This window comes from Bubalus kerabau, chromosome 5 (assembly GCF_029407905.1).
Source record: "Bubalus kerabau isolate K-KA32 ecotype Philippines breed swamp buffalo chromosome 5, PCC_UOA_SB_1v2, whole genome shotgun sequence".
Taxonomy (NCBI): Eukaryota; Metazoa; Chordata; class Mammalia; order Artiodactyla; family Bovidae; genus Bubalus; species Bubalus kerabau.
The window spans coordinates 8,572,955-8,588,570 of NC_073628.1; the positions used below are offsets into that span (position 1 = coordinate 8,572,955).

Genomic DNA, 15,616 nt, shown 5'->3' on the forward strand with positions numbered 1-15,616 from the left:
GGGGGGGCGGGGGGGGCGCTGGGTTCAGGAAGCAACTGCCAACACAGCCCTGCCTCTGCTACCAGTAAGCACAGGAAGCAAGTGGGGCTTGTGGACCCAACACCCCACAAAGGATCCCCTCATTTGGAGGGAGGCTCAATTCAAACTAGAAAAGCCACCAGTTCGGGTTCCCTTGTAGGAAGCCATCTTCCTTCTCTGGCCTGTTATGAGGTGGGGTCTTCCGGCTGCCAAGAGCAAGAGCGGTGGCATTGTAAGGATGAGATCTGGGTTATTTAGGGACCTGGCAGGTCAAGCCAGAGGTTTCCCAGGTGGTGCAGCAGCAAAGAATCTACCTGCAATGCAAGAGATGTGGGTTCAATCCCTGGGTTGGGAAGTTCCCCTGGAGAAGGAAATGGCAACTCACTCCAGGATTCTTGCCTGGAAAATTCCATGGAGAGAGCCAGGGGGACACAGTCCATGGGGGTCGCAGAGTCGGATACAATTGAGCACACACGCAGGTCAAGTCGGCTCAAGCCCAAGAATGCCTTTTATCATCACAAAGTAGATCCTTAAAGGCCCCAAGGGAAACAATTTTCTTAAGTCTTTCCTGTTCCCAGTAAGGGCCTATTTTCCTGCTAACCTCAGAGCTGCCCAGGGGAATAGCTGAACAGAAAGTGAAAGTCAAGTTGCTTAGTCGTGTCCGACTCTGCAACCCCATGGACTGTAGCCTACCAGGCTTCTCCGTCCACGGGATTTTCCAGGCAAGAGTACAGGAGCGGGTTGCCATTTCCTTCTCCAGGTTATCTTCACAACCCAGGGATCGAGCCCGGGTCTCCAGCATTGCAGGCAGACGCTTTACCCTCTGAGCCAGTGGGCCCCTAATGTTTCATGGCCTGACTGCCCGCACGCCTTGAAGTCTCGTCTTCAGACTTGCTACCGCCCTCTGTCCTTCTACTTGCATCATGCCCATCTGGGGCCAGTGCCCATGAGGCTCACTCCTGTTCTGCCCCTATGCAAACATGACTTGGAGGGCTCCTGGTGGCCCGTCTTCCTGGTGCATCAGGATGTAAGGTTCAGGAGAGCAGGGCCTTATATTCACCCCTGGCTCCCGCAGAAATTCAGCCTTTCTAGGCAATCAATTTGGGGATGGAAATTGACCAGAACCTGAAGAGATCGTAGTACCAAAGGTGCTGCAGAATCCCCAAGGAGGGTTGTGCCACTCAGACAGGGGAGGGAGGCCACCAGCAGGGGTGGGAGGGGGGCGGGGGCAATTCCTGGGGAAGGCCAGCTTCAGATTATGCAAAGTCAAGGCAGCAGGAAGTACAGCCAGCTGCTGGCCTCAGCGGGTTGCTAGCCCCAAAGCTTCACTCTTGGAGCAAATGAGGAAGTTTTAGTCCAGGCTCAGAAGCCACCCCAGTCCAAGATGAGGGTTTTTAGAATATTTCCTGCAGCTGTGGAAGTGTAATTAAAACCTACTTTAAGCTCAGTTGAGAGCAGAACACACACAGCAGCTGAGGGCTTTCGAGCCCTCCAGTAGGGAAGTCTGAAGCATCTCCTGCAATGGAAATTGGTTTTGGTTCTTGGATGGGACCCACTGTTCTCTGGTCAAACTGGCTTCTGGCTTTGAGTGTGGAGAACTGACAGCATTGGAATCACCTGGAAGTTCATGGGACCCTCTGGAGCTGGAGCCACTCTGGGTCAGGTCATCTCCTTCCAAGTTGTCCACGGGGCGACAGCACCGCCTAGTGGCCATGTCGAGAGGCAGTGAGTCACTCAGGCGTGTCTGACTGCCACACCATGGACTGTACAGGCTCCTCCGTCCATCAGATTCTCCATGCAAGAATACCGGAGTGGGTTGCCATTCACTTCTCTAGGGGATCCTCCAGACCCAGGGATGAAACCTGGGTTTCCCTCACTGCAGGCAGATTTTTTACTGTCTGAGCCACCAGGCAAGGTGGTGGAACCGAGAAAAGCTCACACCCACCCCACCATTTAGGAAGAGAAGACAGAGCACGCCTGGTTCCTAGTAGTCAGCTGGAACTCACACCTCTTCCAACCCAGGTTGTGACTCCCGCAGGAGAGCTGCTTCAGTCTTTTGGTAAAAAAAAAAAAAATCGCTCAGAGACATAACAATGTATAACCACGCCTGACTGGCTTGTTTTATTGGAGAAGAGGACGTGGAGTTAACAATGTGAATGAAGACAGTTGGGACCTGAGGTTGGGAAGAACACCCTCCCCTCCCCATACAAGCCCACTGCCCCAAATAAAAAATAACCAACTATGGGAGAGCAGCCGAGACAGCGACTGGGGGGCAGGGGAAGGACCATGCGTGTGCTGGGAGGGCCCAGAGGCAGCAGCTGCACGAATGCGCGAGTGTAAGTCTCTGAATCTTCCACGTAGGTCTGTATAAATATATAGATACGCTGTTCGCTTGTCGCCCCTTCTCTTCCTTCTGTTCCGTGCTGCGTGCCGCGGTCCCAGCTCCTCTTTCCACATAAGGGCGAAGGGAAGGGGATGATGCGCAAGTCATCACCGGATGGCTATCAGACCCACATCCATCAGCTTCTGGATCTTCTGTGCTATCACAGGGTTCTTTAAGTGTCTGACAAAGAGGCAAAGTTATCTGAAATGAGACTTAACCCCTAAAAATTTTTACCTGCTCGCAGAGCAAGCCCCAGTGCAACCTGCCCTGGACACAACCAGCAAGAGGTGGTAAGGGGAGTCCTGGTGGAAACTGCCCTGTGGGAGAACCACACGGGCCTCCTCTGCCAGTGGCCGGAACCTGACCACTCTCACTGGAGATGAGCCCATGGACACAGTAAACTGAGACCTTTTCCCAGCAACACTGGTCTTTCTAACTAACCACTTAAGCCATTATTGCCAACAAAGCCCTTCCAGCTCACCACCACCTGCCAACCTTTTAACCGCGATTTAGACTATACACACGCCACTTAAGCAGATCACACTGCTGCCAAAGTTGTGCATTCTGTTTTTGTCCACCTTTTCCCTCCAAGGCCGTTACCCCCCCAGCTCGACTCACTCGCTGAGCGCCTGCGGGTCCTTCTGCATCTGCTCCAGGATGAGCCGCATGGCCGGGTCACTCATTATTTGCTGCACCTCCGGGTCGGCCATGGCCCGCCGCTTCACATCCTCGGGGCTGTCGTGTCGGTTGTACTGGGCCATCATGCAGCGCTGGTAACCATCTGCGGCCTCCTGCATTCAGGCAGGGCCAGAAGGGGAAAGCGTTAGCACTACCTGGCTCATTGCTGCAGCAGGTCCAAGGTAACAGGAGTCATTGAGGGGGAGGGCGAGAGGGAAGAATCAGAGAAAGGGAAGCAGGACAGAGATCCCTGAAGGCCAGGGCAGCCCCACCTTGCAGTTGGAGTCCAGGTCGAGTGCTTTCTGGTAGACATCCATGGCTTTCGTGTAGTCCTTCATCGCCTCCAGGGCAGCTGCTTTCCGAGTATAACCCTTGACTGGAGATGGAAAAGGACAGAGGTGAGGCATCACCCAGAACACACTTCCGCCTGCTTTCACCTCCTCTGAACACCATCACTCCTCAGCCTGACACTAGCTTCAAAACGTTATAACCTCCAAAGACACAAAGGCAGAGTATGCTCTCTCTTCTCAACCCTCTGGCCAGACAGGGGGCAGTGGAGCAGCACAGGAAGACACTTACTGAAGGTTGGCTCCAGCTGGATGCACTCCTCACAGTCCTAGGAAGGAAAAGCAGAAACGAATCAGGCTCATTCCTTTAGAGGAGTACCCCACAGCTGACTCATCACCTGGGATCACAAACCTAACTGTTCACCCAGGGCCATTACAGGACATGCGACTTTCGTTCTAGTGCCTTGTTTACTTATTTTTGGCTGCATGGGGTTTTCATTGCTGTGGCTTCTCTTCTTACAGAGCACAGGCTCTAAGGCATGTGGGCTCAGTAGCTGTGGTTTCTGGGCTCTAGAACACAGGCTCAATAATTGTGGTGCACTGGGTTAGGCGCTCTGCAGCATGTGGGACCTTCGTGGACCAGGGACTGAATCCATATCTCCTGCTTTGGCAAGTGGTTTCTTTACCACTAAGCCACCAGGGAAGCCCCTTATTTTTAAAACTTTATTAAAGTACAGTTGATTTACAGTGTTGGATTAGTTTCAGGTATACAGCAAAGTGAATTAGTTACACATATACAAATAATCGCTGTTTTTAAGATTCTTTCCCCATATAGGCCATTATAGAGTATGGAGTAGAGTTTCCTGTGTTACACAGAAGGTCTTTATTAGTTATCTTATATATAATAGTGTGTATATGCCAGTCCCAATCTTCCAATTTACTCCCCACCCCAGTACTTCTGTTAACTCTGGCCTCATGGTGATTCAACAGAAGGCCCAGATAAAGGAGAAAAGGAGAGCAGAGAAGCAAAATAAGGAGAACTTCAAGACACAAGAAACCAGATCCTGAACCATCTCACAAGGGAAGGGGTCTAGACTCCTTAGAAGGCTGATGTTAATGAGGGAAAAAACCCCGAAATGTAGGCAAACTTCTACTTCAAAAAATTAAAGAGGACAATGATCACCAGAGGAAATAAAAGGACCCTGATACTGACAAACTCCATAACTTTATTTTTAGACCAGTGAGGAAATCTGAATATGGCCTTAGCTTTGCTATTATTAGGTGTTAATAATGTTGTGAATGGATAAGGAGAGTCATTTTAGGAGATGTATGCTCAAAAACCTATGAGATCAGGTGTCAAAATGTATCATTTCCTTTCACAAACAGTTTTAGCAAGCGTCAGTGCTTATTGTTGAAAAATGAAGGAAAACACAGGTATTTTGTATACTTGTTTGATGTGTCTTCAAAACGTAAAATCACAGGACAAAGAACGCTATGAAGTGTGCCGTGCGCACTGTGGCCCAACCAACGGCTACTGAGGAGCCCGAAGACCAGAAGCGATCCTGCTGATTCTTTCCTCCCATTTTCAGTTTGGGAAAAGTCCTATGCCACCTCTCAGGTGATTAACAATGTTATTCTTTGCTTTGCAAACCAACTTGCTTTTGACATGGCCCTTGTGCAGTCCTTCCAGCAGCAGTGATGTCTCTAGGCTGGACAGACCCAAAAGATCTGGGTCATCAAACAAAAACCATCATGGACTCAGGTACTGGGGTCTCTAGATAGATCCAATTGCCAAGATGCACAGATTAGCTCGTGTTCAAGGGCGTGATGGAGAGGAACTCCTCCAGTGCTGAATACTGGCATACCTGACCATGTGCGATGTGACTTACAGCAGCAGACCCATATTACTGAGTACCGAAGAAAGGAGTGATGGTAAAGTTCCTACAGAAAGCGAGGCAGTTCACCCCCTCTCCCAAATTAAACACAGAACTGCAATACCTCCACTGCTGCACAACACCCGGAAGGACCGACACGAGGGGCAGACAGCTGTCTGTGCACCCACGCTCACAGCAGTGCCGCTGCGCACTGCCCGAAGCGGGGACAACCCAACCTCCACCGACGGGTGAACCGACGAACACACAGTGTGGGCTATCCACGCAACAGAACACCACTCGGCCACGAAAAGGAAACGCTGACACGCTACAACATGAACCCTGAAGATGCTATGCGAAGTGACACGAGCCAGGCACAAAAGGCCCAGTACTGTATGATCCCACTTACAGGAGGTCCCCAGAGTGATCAAAGTCAAAGACAGAAAATAGAGCAGTGGTTGCTAGGGGCTGGAGGAGAGGAATGGGGAGTTTAGTGTTTAGAAGATGCAGTTTCCACTTGGGAAGATGGAAAAGCTCTGCAGCAGAGGGTGGTGACGGCTGCACAACAGTGTGCACAGACTCCACGCCGCTCAACTGCACGTTTAAAACGTCAAAAAGGCAAAACAATTAACACATGAAGAAAGGCAACGGGAAGGAAAAAGGATCGACTTTCCCCAATACTTCCTACATGCGAAATAACACTACATGGGCCAGGACAGGGCACACACAGGCCCTGGACTTCCACAGTCTCATACACGTACCACCACCTCGAATCTATCATCAAAGCAAGAACGTCAAGCTGATGTTGACGAACACATGAAAAGAGGAAGAACACATTCCTCATGGACAGGTTACCCTGCCTTCACCTTGAGCGCCAGCTGGAACTCCAGGAGCTTGGTGTAGCAGGCAGCTCGGTTGCTGTACAGCTTGGCATCTTTGGGGTTCCGTTTGATGGCTTCCGTGTAGTGCTTCATGGCCTGGGGGTAGTCCCCTTTCTGAAAACACTCATTGCCTTTGTTCTTCTCCTCCAAGGCCAGGTCAGGGTTTATGTAGGCCAGCCGCTCTTGCTCCTTCAAGATTTTCTCTGCCTAAAAAAATTCTTGAAATAGTCATTTAAACTCATTCATAACACTGGGCTAATAAAAAGTCTGATTAGAATTTCAATTTTCAGAAAGTACTGCTTGGTGGTGATGGTTTAGTCACTCAGTCGTGTCCGACTCTTGTGACCCCACGGACTGTAGCCTGCCAGGCTCTTCTGTCCATGGAATTCTCCAGGCAAGAATCCCAGAGTGGGTTGTCATTTCCTTCTCCAGGGGATGTTCCTAATCAAGCAACTGAACCTGGGTTTCCTGCACTGCAGGTAGATAATTTACCGACTGAGCTATGAGGTACTGCTGGTGAGATTTAATTTTGGGATTAATAATTTTATATTCCTTACACTATGTACAAACTACAAAGATATATTGTACAGCACAGAGAATAAAGCCAATATTTTATAACTTTAAATATACACTATAGTTAATAAGTTTTGAGTTGTTATACCACTGAAATGTTGTAAATCAACCTTACCTCAATTAAAGAAAAGAATTTTATATTTCTCATTATCAAGATATATATACTATGAAACAGAACAAATGGTATTGACATACACTTGGTACAAAGATATGCCTTATGTGAAAATGATGAATTAACAGCTCTTATTTTTCTGACCAATCTTTCTGTGAATAAAATCACCCCCCTACATAACTTGGTTGTACAAAGTAAGAAAAAAATTTCATTTCAGTTCAGTCGCTCAGTTGTGTCCGACTCTTTATGACCCCATGGACTGCAGCACGCCAGGCCTCCCTGTCCATCGTCAACTCCTGGAGTCTACCCAAACTCATGTCCATCTAGTCGGTGATGCCATCCAACCATCTCATCCTGTCGTCCCCTTCTCCTCCTGCCTTCAATCTTTCCCAGCATCAGGGTCTTAATTTACAATAAAAACTACAACACTGTCAGTGCGCCGACCCTCAACAAATTTAAGGTCAAAACCCTGGCCGACTAAAAAAGACAGCAGAAAAACTGGGTTATTTCTATGTGTTGTCATCATTAACAGGGGACATGTCATATAAAATAACCAAAGACAACAAATTCATTACTAAATAAAAATGACTACAATAAATCGAGTTAAGAAAACATCCCTCATTCCCTACCCACCTGTTGGCATTTCTTGAGCACATCTGGGGTTCGGTGCTCTGCCAGAGACTTGTTGTAGAAATGGATGGCATCCTTGTACTTTTCTTCTTTGAAGTAAGAGTTGCCAATTCGTGCATAAGCTCTGACAAAGACACAAGGAAAAAGAATTTGCTAAGGGCAGAGCACAGACAAGGTCAGCCTCCGCAGAGGCAAAACATCTAGACACAAGGCCCACATCGTGCCCCCAGCACCACACCCTTCTAACGCCTTCTGTCTCAGCCCCTGCAGCCTCCTTTCCAGCCCCCTCCACATGCAGACACGGGACCCTCCCCATTACTCAAGGCACTCCAGGTCAAGCGTACTTGGCAATCTGTCGGTAGTCTTCTCGGTTTTCTCGCCCCACTTCAATGGCCTTCTCACAAAGCTCCCGGCATTGACCATAGTCACCCTTTTCGAAGTACACGGCTGCCAAGCAGAGGGTCAAGAAGGAAAAGTCAGCCCGTGCCTCTTCCGCAGGACCTTGGGAGCACTCCCACGCGCGTGCTGGGCCTAACCTGCTTGGTTGGTTATGTATGTCATGTTGGTGGGATCCAGGTCCTTGGCTTTGTCGTAGTGCTTCAAGGCCGTGTCAAAGTCCTTCTTCTTGTAGGCTTCATTCCCCAGCTCTTTTTCTCTCAGCGCCTAGAGGAGGTGCGGAAGGAGGAGGGCTGAGCACATCTAACCCAGACGGCAAAGGGAGCCAGCGCCTGGGATGTCACAGGTACGCGCAGTACACACCCCCAACGAGGCTATGGGAAGCAGTTTTTCCACACCCAGAGGGGAGTATGGAAAACTGGTTTCCTCTCTTCCTCTGAGACACCCCCTTATCCCACCTACTCTCCTGGATTTTTGTCCGAAAGTGAGGGTTTCCTCAGAGAAGAAGAAATCCCCTCAGCTTGAAACAACCTGAGAGCGGACAACACAGCTCTGTGCTGGGTTTAACCCAAGAGGCTGAGCAAGTTCGGTCTCTCTCACGCGCAGTCTCTGGGTCCAAGCCACCAGGGAACGACGGCAGAGGGGTGAGGAGGAGCGGGAGGGACTGTCCTGGTGACAGGAGTCTGCAGCAGACTCACGACCACCCACACCATAGGGCCTTTTTCCAGCTTTGAGACACCATGAGCAACCAACGCTTACCCATTTAACGGTACTAAATTTGGCAACAATCTGCTGTTCCCATTTATAAGAAGGGAAATAAAACCGTTCAGCACAGGCCTGCTGCTCTGAGAGACTGAAAGTTGTCCGCTAAGCCAGGAAACAGAAACATATGAGCTGACAGACAACATTCTTCTGGATCACAAGAACAAGGGCCACACACAGTTTTCAGGCTGACCCTGGCTGATGTCCACACTGCCAGAACCATGAGCCAGAACCACGAGCCAGAACCACAGTGGCCGTGGGACCCTGTGGCAGACTCTGAGACACACAATTTCTATGGAACTGCTTGGTACACGCACCTTTTAACATACGAAACATTTTAATTATTAATAACAGTAATTTGACCACACACTGAGCACTCAAAAAACCAGCACAGCCATCCGAAGTCTAAAGATGGTCCTACCTGACATGTATTTCCAGCTACTAGGCAGTTTCTAAATGCATGATAGTAAAGTGTTCTAGAGAGACAGATACACACACACCAACCTGCTTCTTATTCTCTGGAAGATCTTCTTCCATTGGCTCTGGTTTTGTCTCCTTTTTGGGAGGAGGTGGTGGCGGAGGTGTTGCAACTTCCTCCTCTTCATCCATACTGCCCAGATCAACTCCGAGCAGGACGCTAAGAGTAGTCATGATCCGGGGATCTTGCAGTTTCCTAGTATTGGTTAAAAAAATGAAGAACAGCACTTAGTCTTCTCCACAACTGATCTTAAACCCCACTTACTGCTAAAGCTCAGATTACTGAATAGAAAAGATTCTTACCCATGGGAAGGTTGCTAGGTTCTGTACTACCCATGAGTTACAACTGTGGAATGCTCAACCCCTCAAAATTCCATATAAAATATGAGGTAACGCAGATGGGGTTTGTTTCTCGAGGCCAGCAGACACACAGGGGAGTGAGTTACAGGTACACTCTGTCTGATCTCAGGTCAGAGGCACCCAGGCAGTCACAGACACCAGCACAAGATTTAGAGCTGATCTTTAGATTTGATGTGCTTTCAACCTTGAGTTTCCACTCCAACACACCAATAGAGAGGGCTATGTTGGGTTCTCACTATCAAGGCACATGTACCATGAAGCAGAATCAATGGTATTGACATACACTCGGCATAAAAACACGCCTCATGTGAAAATGTATGCCTGTGTATACAGAAAGGACAGAGCTGATGCCAGGTCAGCACTGCCAAGAGTGCAGTGAAGGTGGGGAGGGGCAGAACAAGCCCCCCAGATTACTCTAATACGTGATCCCCCCGACCCTTTCTAGAAATACAAATAAGCAATAAAGCAGTAAACTCTGACTCCTCTTTGGAGGGAAAAAACAAAGGCAGAAACCCCAGTCTGGTCTAGGGAACCCCTGCACAGGGTCCTAGGAAGAAACCACAACAGTTGTGTTTGTTTCTAGAGACAAACCTGCCGCCTTGAACTTACGTGCCCAGGTCGGACGGCTTGTTCCGCAGCTGCTCGATCAGTTCCCGGTAGGTAGGGTCTGCGAGCAGAGTCTTGGTCCTGGGATCACTCTCCAACTTCTGGTACAGATTAGGCATGTTGAAAGGGTTCATGAATTTCCTTTCTGTTTTGAATAAAGAAAAGCGCACCACCAGGAAGTCGGTTACTGTGCCCCTGTAGCCTACTAAACCAACACTGGGGGTGGGGGGAGCCTCAACACTACTCAAGCATAAAACAGCAGTCAACAACAGGGGCAGGGCAGTGTTCTGGGGTCTACCTGCCAGCCGGGCCTCCATATTCTGTAAACCTTCTTTGAGCTGAGGATTGTTTGCTTCATGTTTTAAACCCTCCTCATAGGTTTGCTTGGCTTCTTCAAATCGGTTTAAAAATTCAAGAGCCGCTGCTTTTCGTGAATAGCCCTTAAACCAGCAAAGAAAGATAAAAAATAAAAGACACCCAGAGGTAAATTCCAAAGATGAAGTCAAAACAATCTACTTTACAACTCATAGAACAAAACGGGTATTCACGAGAAGGCCACAAAACAAACCAACAAACAGGAAGAGGACCAGGACACAACGGTAGTATCTGTCGACCCTGCAGAACACGGCCGCTTCAGCCCAGTTCATCTCACGACGCCAAGTGCTGTGAGCTTCTAGAGCAGTTTTCTCTTAGTACAGAAAGTAAAACATGTCTTAACTAACAGTACCTCAGATCTGACAAAACATGTCACCACTCTGAGGAACATTCTAACAGGCAGGAAGACCGGGGAGAGGGCAGTAACCAACTCCTGAGTCTCTCAGGACAGGTGGCCAGGCAGGCCAGAGCTACCCCAGAGGAGCTTCCGGGCTCCTGAAAAGCCCCGCGGCTTACCTTGCCCCAGTCAGGCTTCAGGTCAACGGTCTTGCAGCCATCCTCGTAAGCCTTCTGGTAGTCTCCCTTCTTGGCATAGGCCGCGGAGCGATTGCTGTAGAGCACATGGTTCTGGGGGTCTAGCTTAATGGCTTCGGAGTAGCACTGCAGCGCATCGTCAATGTTGCCGGCACTCAGGGCCTTGTTGCCCTTCTCTTTGAGCTCATTTACCTGAGAAGAGAGGAACAATACAGTTTCTCCCCATGAAATTCTTCTTTAGTCCCTATTTCTTAAGTGACACTCATTCCTTTCTGTAGTTGTTGACTAACTGGTTACTTTACACATCAGAAAAAACAAATCACAGATTAACTAATTTACAGTTCTCACGCCTGTGTGAAACAGCAAGGAAAAAATAAAGTAACAAGGAAGAAGCGGCCTGTCGCTGCTCTTTGCTGGCTCCCCTGGGGATTAACAACTCCAGCCACTCTTCCAAAAGTCTCAACTCTGAGCTGAAGAAGCCACTCTAGGACATATGCATGAATGCCTTTTGTAGAAAAAGAAATTTCCTTCCTTTGGATTTCCAGAGTTCAAATGATGAACTGAACACAGGCCTAGTTGAAGAGGGAGCTTCCTCACTGAAGAGGGAGCCAGGAACACAGAGGACTGAGCACGCACTGGTACACGCTCCAGCAACCTGCGGGCGCCAGGATGGCCTTCAGGAGCATCAGGACGCTCACCAAGCACCAGAGAACAATCTGTTTCCATTGGTAGATGTCACAACACGGCAGACTGTGGCTGTTTCTTAACAGGTAAAAATGCAGCTAGGATAAAAATCAGTTTTTGTCATGTTTAAATATTAAACACACTTAAACAAGTGAAGGGGCTGCCCTGGTGACTCAGTGGTAAAGAATCCACCTGCAGTGCAGGAGAGGAGGATTCGACCCCTGGGTTGGGAAGATCCCCTGGAGAAAGAAACCGCAACCCAGTCTTGCCTGGAGAATCCTATGGACAGAAGAGCCTGGCCGGCTACAGTCCATGGGGTGGCAAGAGAGTCGGACACGATTTAGTGACTAAACAGCAACAAAACCGATGGAAGGAGGATAAAGCAGCACTGCTGCAGTTCCATTCCCTCCTCTCTCAAATACCCAGAACCGAAACAGCAGGAGCACACTGAGAGGTTTAACTGGTGTGAAATGGACCTTGGCCGTATCAGAACAGGCTTCTAATTAAAAGGCTTCTCCAAATTGGACTTCCCTGGTGGCTCAGATGGTAAAGCGTCTGTCTACAACGCGGGAGACCTGGGTTCAATCCCTGGGTCGGGAAGATTCCCTGGAGAAGGAAATGGCAACCCACTCCAGTACTCTTGCCTAGAAAATCCCATGGACGGAGGAGCCTGGTGCAGCTACTGTCCACGGGGTCACAAAGAGTCGGACACGATTGAGAGACTTCACTTTCACTTTCTCCAAATCAGGGAGCCCAACAAGAGGGGAGGACCACCCCTCAAACGCCCACACATTGGTCAGAACAGCCGTGTCACTCAGGACACAATCCATTCTTTCCTGGTATGCCCATCCAGTGTACGGATGCAAGAAAGAATTCTGTGAGAAATGACTTCGGAACCCTGAGGTACACCAAATGGGACCCTCCACTAGCCAGAAAAATCTTAAGACAACCTCCAAGAGGAAAAAGGAGAGACCACCAAATTTAACCAGCAAGGAAAAAAATCTTAGAATATAGAATGCAGGCCGGAAGGTGAGAAGTTAAAAAACTCAGATAGTTTCACGAGGCAGCTGACAATACCTTGGTGACATTCTTGCCTATCCTACAGAACATTTTCCAAACTGAGCACACCTTTCCTGTAAGCAGGAAATCAGCATCAAGTGGATGGAGAAGGAAATGGCAACTCCACTCCAGTGTTTTTACCTGAAAAACCCCATGGACAAAGGAGCCTGGCAGGCAACAATCCATGGGGTTGCAAAGAGTCCAGCGTGACTTAGCGACTAAACAAGATGATTGTGTGCTAAAAATGTGAAGTGCGTGCATTTGAACTGATAAATTTATATCAACTGACACATAATGCATACAGTTGTATGCCTGTATGTGGTCAAATTTTAAGTTTTATCACTGTGAGATTTTATTTGAAAGGTAGTTTAAAAAAACCACAATTTTACACACTCAAAATTTCTCCAATTTGAGTATTTCCTAGAACTGAAACATGCATCTAAGAGGAAAAAAAAGGTTACATACTGAATGGATGCAGGACAGCGGGTTGTAACACACCTGGCCGCCCTGTACAATGGGCCTGTAAACTGCAGTCCCTGAGTTCACTCACTCAGTCTACCTGCATGCACACTTCTACTATGGGCAAGTGCGATAAAGCAATATTTTTTCCCCGTATTTTGATAACTTCGGGATGAGCGCTCTTCTTGAATTTAAAATCAGTTTCTTGTCTGTATCACAGTCTATTCAATCCCAGACACAATTTAGTTATCTTGAGGGTGCGAAATGTTTAAACTCTGTTTCCACTCTAATTTTTTAAAAATTTAGCAAAGAAGCTCCAGATTTAGCTAAAGGGAGCAATAGGTATACCAGGGTAAAAGATTCAGTTTTGTAGATCACACCAATAAAAACACCGAGCTGTTCCTCCTCCTCCCCTCAATCAACCATTACAGCCCAATAACAGGTTCCAATTCAATAAAACCTCTCTAGGAGTCTCACAAGCCTCAGGCCACAGAGGACACAATTAACTCACAGAGAGTAACCCACAACAGCCTCAAACTCAGCCTCCCAATAACGCTGAACGAAGTCAAACAACTTACTTCTCTCTGCTTAACTATATACTTTAAATTTCCTTCAGCAACCAAATTCCTCCTCGCGCAATTAAAACCCCACGTTTTAGAAGAACCAGTCGTCGGTCAACTCTTGAATCACACACACACAAAGAAAAAACGGAGAGGGAGGTGCTGCACATATGATTTGTAAAACCCTGGCAGAGATGAAATTCATTCCAAGGACTTCTGTTGCACCCTCTCCTTTCCCGAATCAGGCTAAGAAGTCGGCCTGCTGCTCATCATACCTTCACTCAACACTCTTCCACCCCGGCCGTCCATGCAGAGAAGTAGGGTTTCCCCGCAACTGGCCACCGAGTCCATCAGCTACTTGCAGTGTATTCCCGTCCCCGCGTTCCTCCAAGTTAACTGGGGCCAAGTCCTGGGTAACCTCTTTGCAATCTCAGATCTCTCTCCCAGAAGACGAATTCCCAGAGGTTGACCTGATCCCTCTCGCCTTTCGCAAGGCCCCTCGCCCACCTCCAGCCCTCCAAACACCGCGGGCGCCATCCCCTGCTCAGCCTGGACCCAAGTCCTGGGAGGCCTCAGGGGCCCAGCCGCGGCTCTTCTTCCCGCCGCGGGCCGGACTTAAACCGAACTGGTGCGTCCCCCGGCCCATCTCGCCGAGTCGACTGGCGACGGGCACTGAGGCGACCCCGCGCTCCCCGCCGCCAGGCCTCACTCCCCGTCCGCCCGCCGCGGCCCTCACGCCCTCGCCTTCCCAGCGGCTCCGCCGACCCCGGCCCCCGCCCGGCCACAACAATCGGGCGCCCGCCCCGCCCCTCCACCCGGGGCCCAGCCTTGGCGGGTGCCAGAGCGACCACGGGCCTCAGCCTGCCCCTCCCCCTTCACCTGCTCCATAGCCCAGTCCGGAACCCCGTTGAATAGACTCCGTCGGCTCCGCGTTCCCAACCGCACGCGCCGCCTTCTGGAACCTACTAGAAGCTGCCGGGACCCCCAGATCCCGCCTCTTCCTCGCCGGCTCACTGGTCGCTTTCCTCTAGGGGGCTTTCTATGGTTTCCTCCCATTGGCTTGAAGTCTAGCCCATCATCTTTGCTTCTTTGTCATTGGACAGTGGGGAGAGTCCTGCCTCCCCCGCGTTTCGAGACTGGACGTTGCTCTGAAAGCCCCACCCATCATATACTCTATGATTGGAGGGAGGGGCGGACCTCTGCGGCACCTATTGGTCACTTAGCCCGCCAATCATGGCCGCGCTGGCCGCGCCCATTGGTCCTATTCTTTCTGGAAATTTCCACCTCTCCCATTGGGCTGACAGACTCCGTGACAGAACCGCCTTCAGATTTAAAAAATTTCAATTGGTCGGTGAGTTGCAGACACTTTACTCTGATAGGTTTCAATTGCTGCCCTTCAAAGAGCAGGGTAGGGTTTTTACAGCCGCGGTGGGTTATGGGAGTCTGAGGCCACAGACACGCTCTGCAGTGGTCGTTTCTGAGGGTGCGGGTTTGGTGGGTCCGCTCGGGCCACTTCTTCCGTCGGTCTGCGGCGAGTCAGTCTGAAGCAGTTCGCGTCTATCCGGCGGCATTGAGTCTTGGTCCTTGGCTGGAGTGTCAGGCTTAGGAGTCCCAGCCAGTGGGGGTGACCGTTTGGATCGGCCTCGGGAGCGCACCCTGGCCCGTCCCTGAATCCCAATATTGGGTTCTGGGTGTCCCGAAATCCCGCGTGATGGTGAAGGCGCTGGGGCTTAGGTAGGACAGGCTCGGAATTTCATCTTGGCCGATCTCCTCGGTGGAGACGTACACCCTCGCTGAACCTCTCGGGTAGAGGGGCCGTGGTGTGGGATCGTTCACATTCGTGCAGTAGAGTTTTTAGCCGTTAATGAAGGGTCTCTGCCTCCGTTATTCGCAGGTAAAGGGATGAAGGAA

The 15,616-nt window shown here is 49.7% G+C and overlaps 1 protein-coding gene across 1 annotated transcript; it reads right to left on the minus strand.

Moving 5' to 3' along the window:
* Nucleotides 1-2,112: 2,112 nt before the first annotated feature.
* On the minus strand, nt 2,113-14,740 carry STIP1 (stress induced phosphoprotein 1). The gene is made up of 13 exons (XM_055580965.1): nt 14,585-14,740; nt 10,926-11,135; nt 10,333-10,474; nt 10,038-10,179; nt 9,096-9,264; nt 7,970-8,096; nt 7,778-7,880; nt 7,437-7,557; nt 6,104-6,325; nt 3,659-3,695; nt 3,352-3,455; nt 3,020-3,192; nt 2,113-2,581 (listed from the first exon to the last, which is right to left on the minus strand). The coding sequence occupies exons 1-13, from the start codon at nt 14,591-14,593 to the stop codon at nt 2,509-2,511; spliced, it is 1,632 nt and encodes a 543-aa protein (XP_055436940.1). The 5' UTR covers nt 14,594-14,740; the 3' UTR covers nt 2,113-2,508.
* Nucleotides 14,741-15,616: the final 876 nt, after the last annotated feature.

Excerpts from the sequence above, each read along its gene's own strand:
- STIP1 (XM_055580965.1), bottom strand. Across the intron at positions 9,265-10,037 it reads AAGCCGTCCGACCTGGGCAC|GAAACTGCAAGATCCCCGGA; the intron begins GTAAGTTCAAGG and ends AACCAATACTAG. Across the intron at positions 6,326-7,436 it reads TGCTCAAGAAATGCCAACAG|GCAGAGAAAATCTTGAAGGA; the intron begins GTGGGTAGGGAA and ends GAATTTTTTTAG.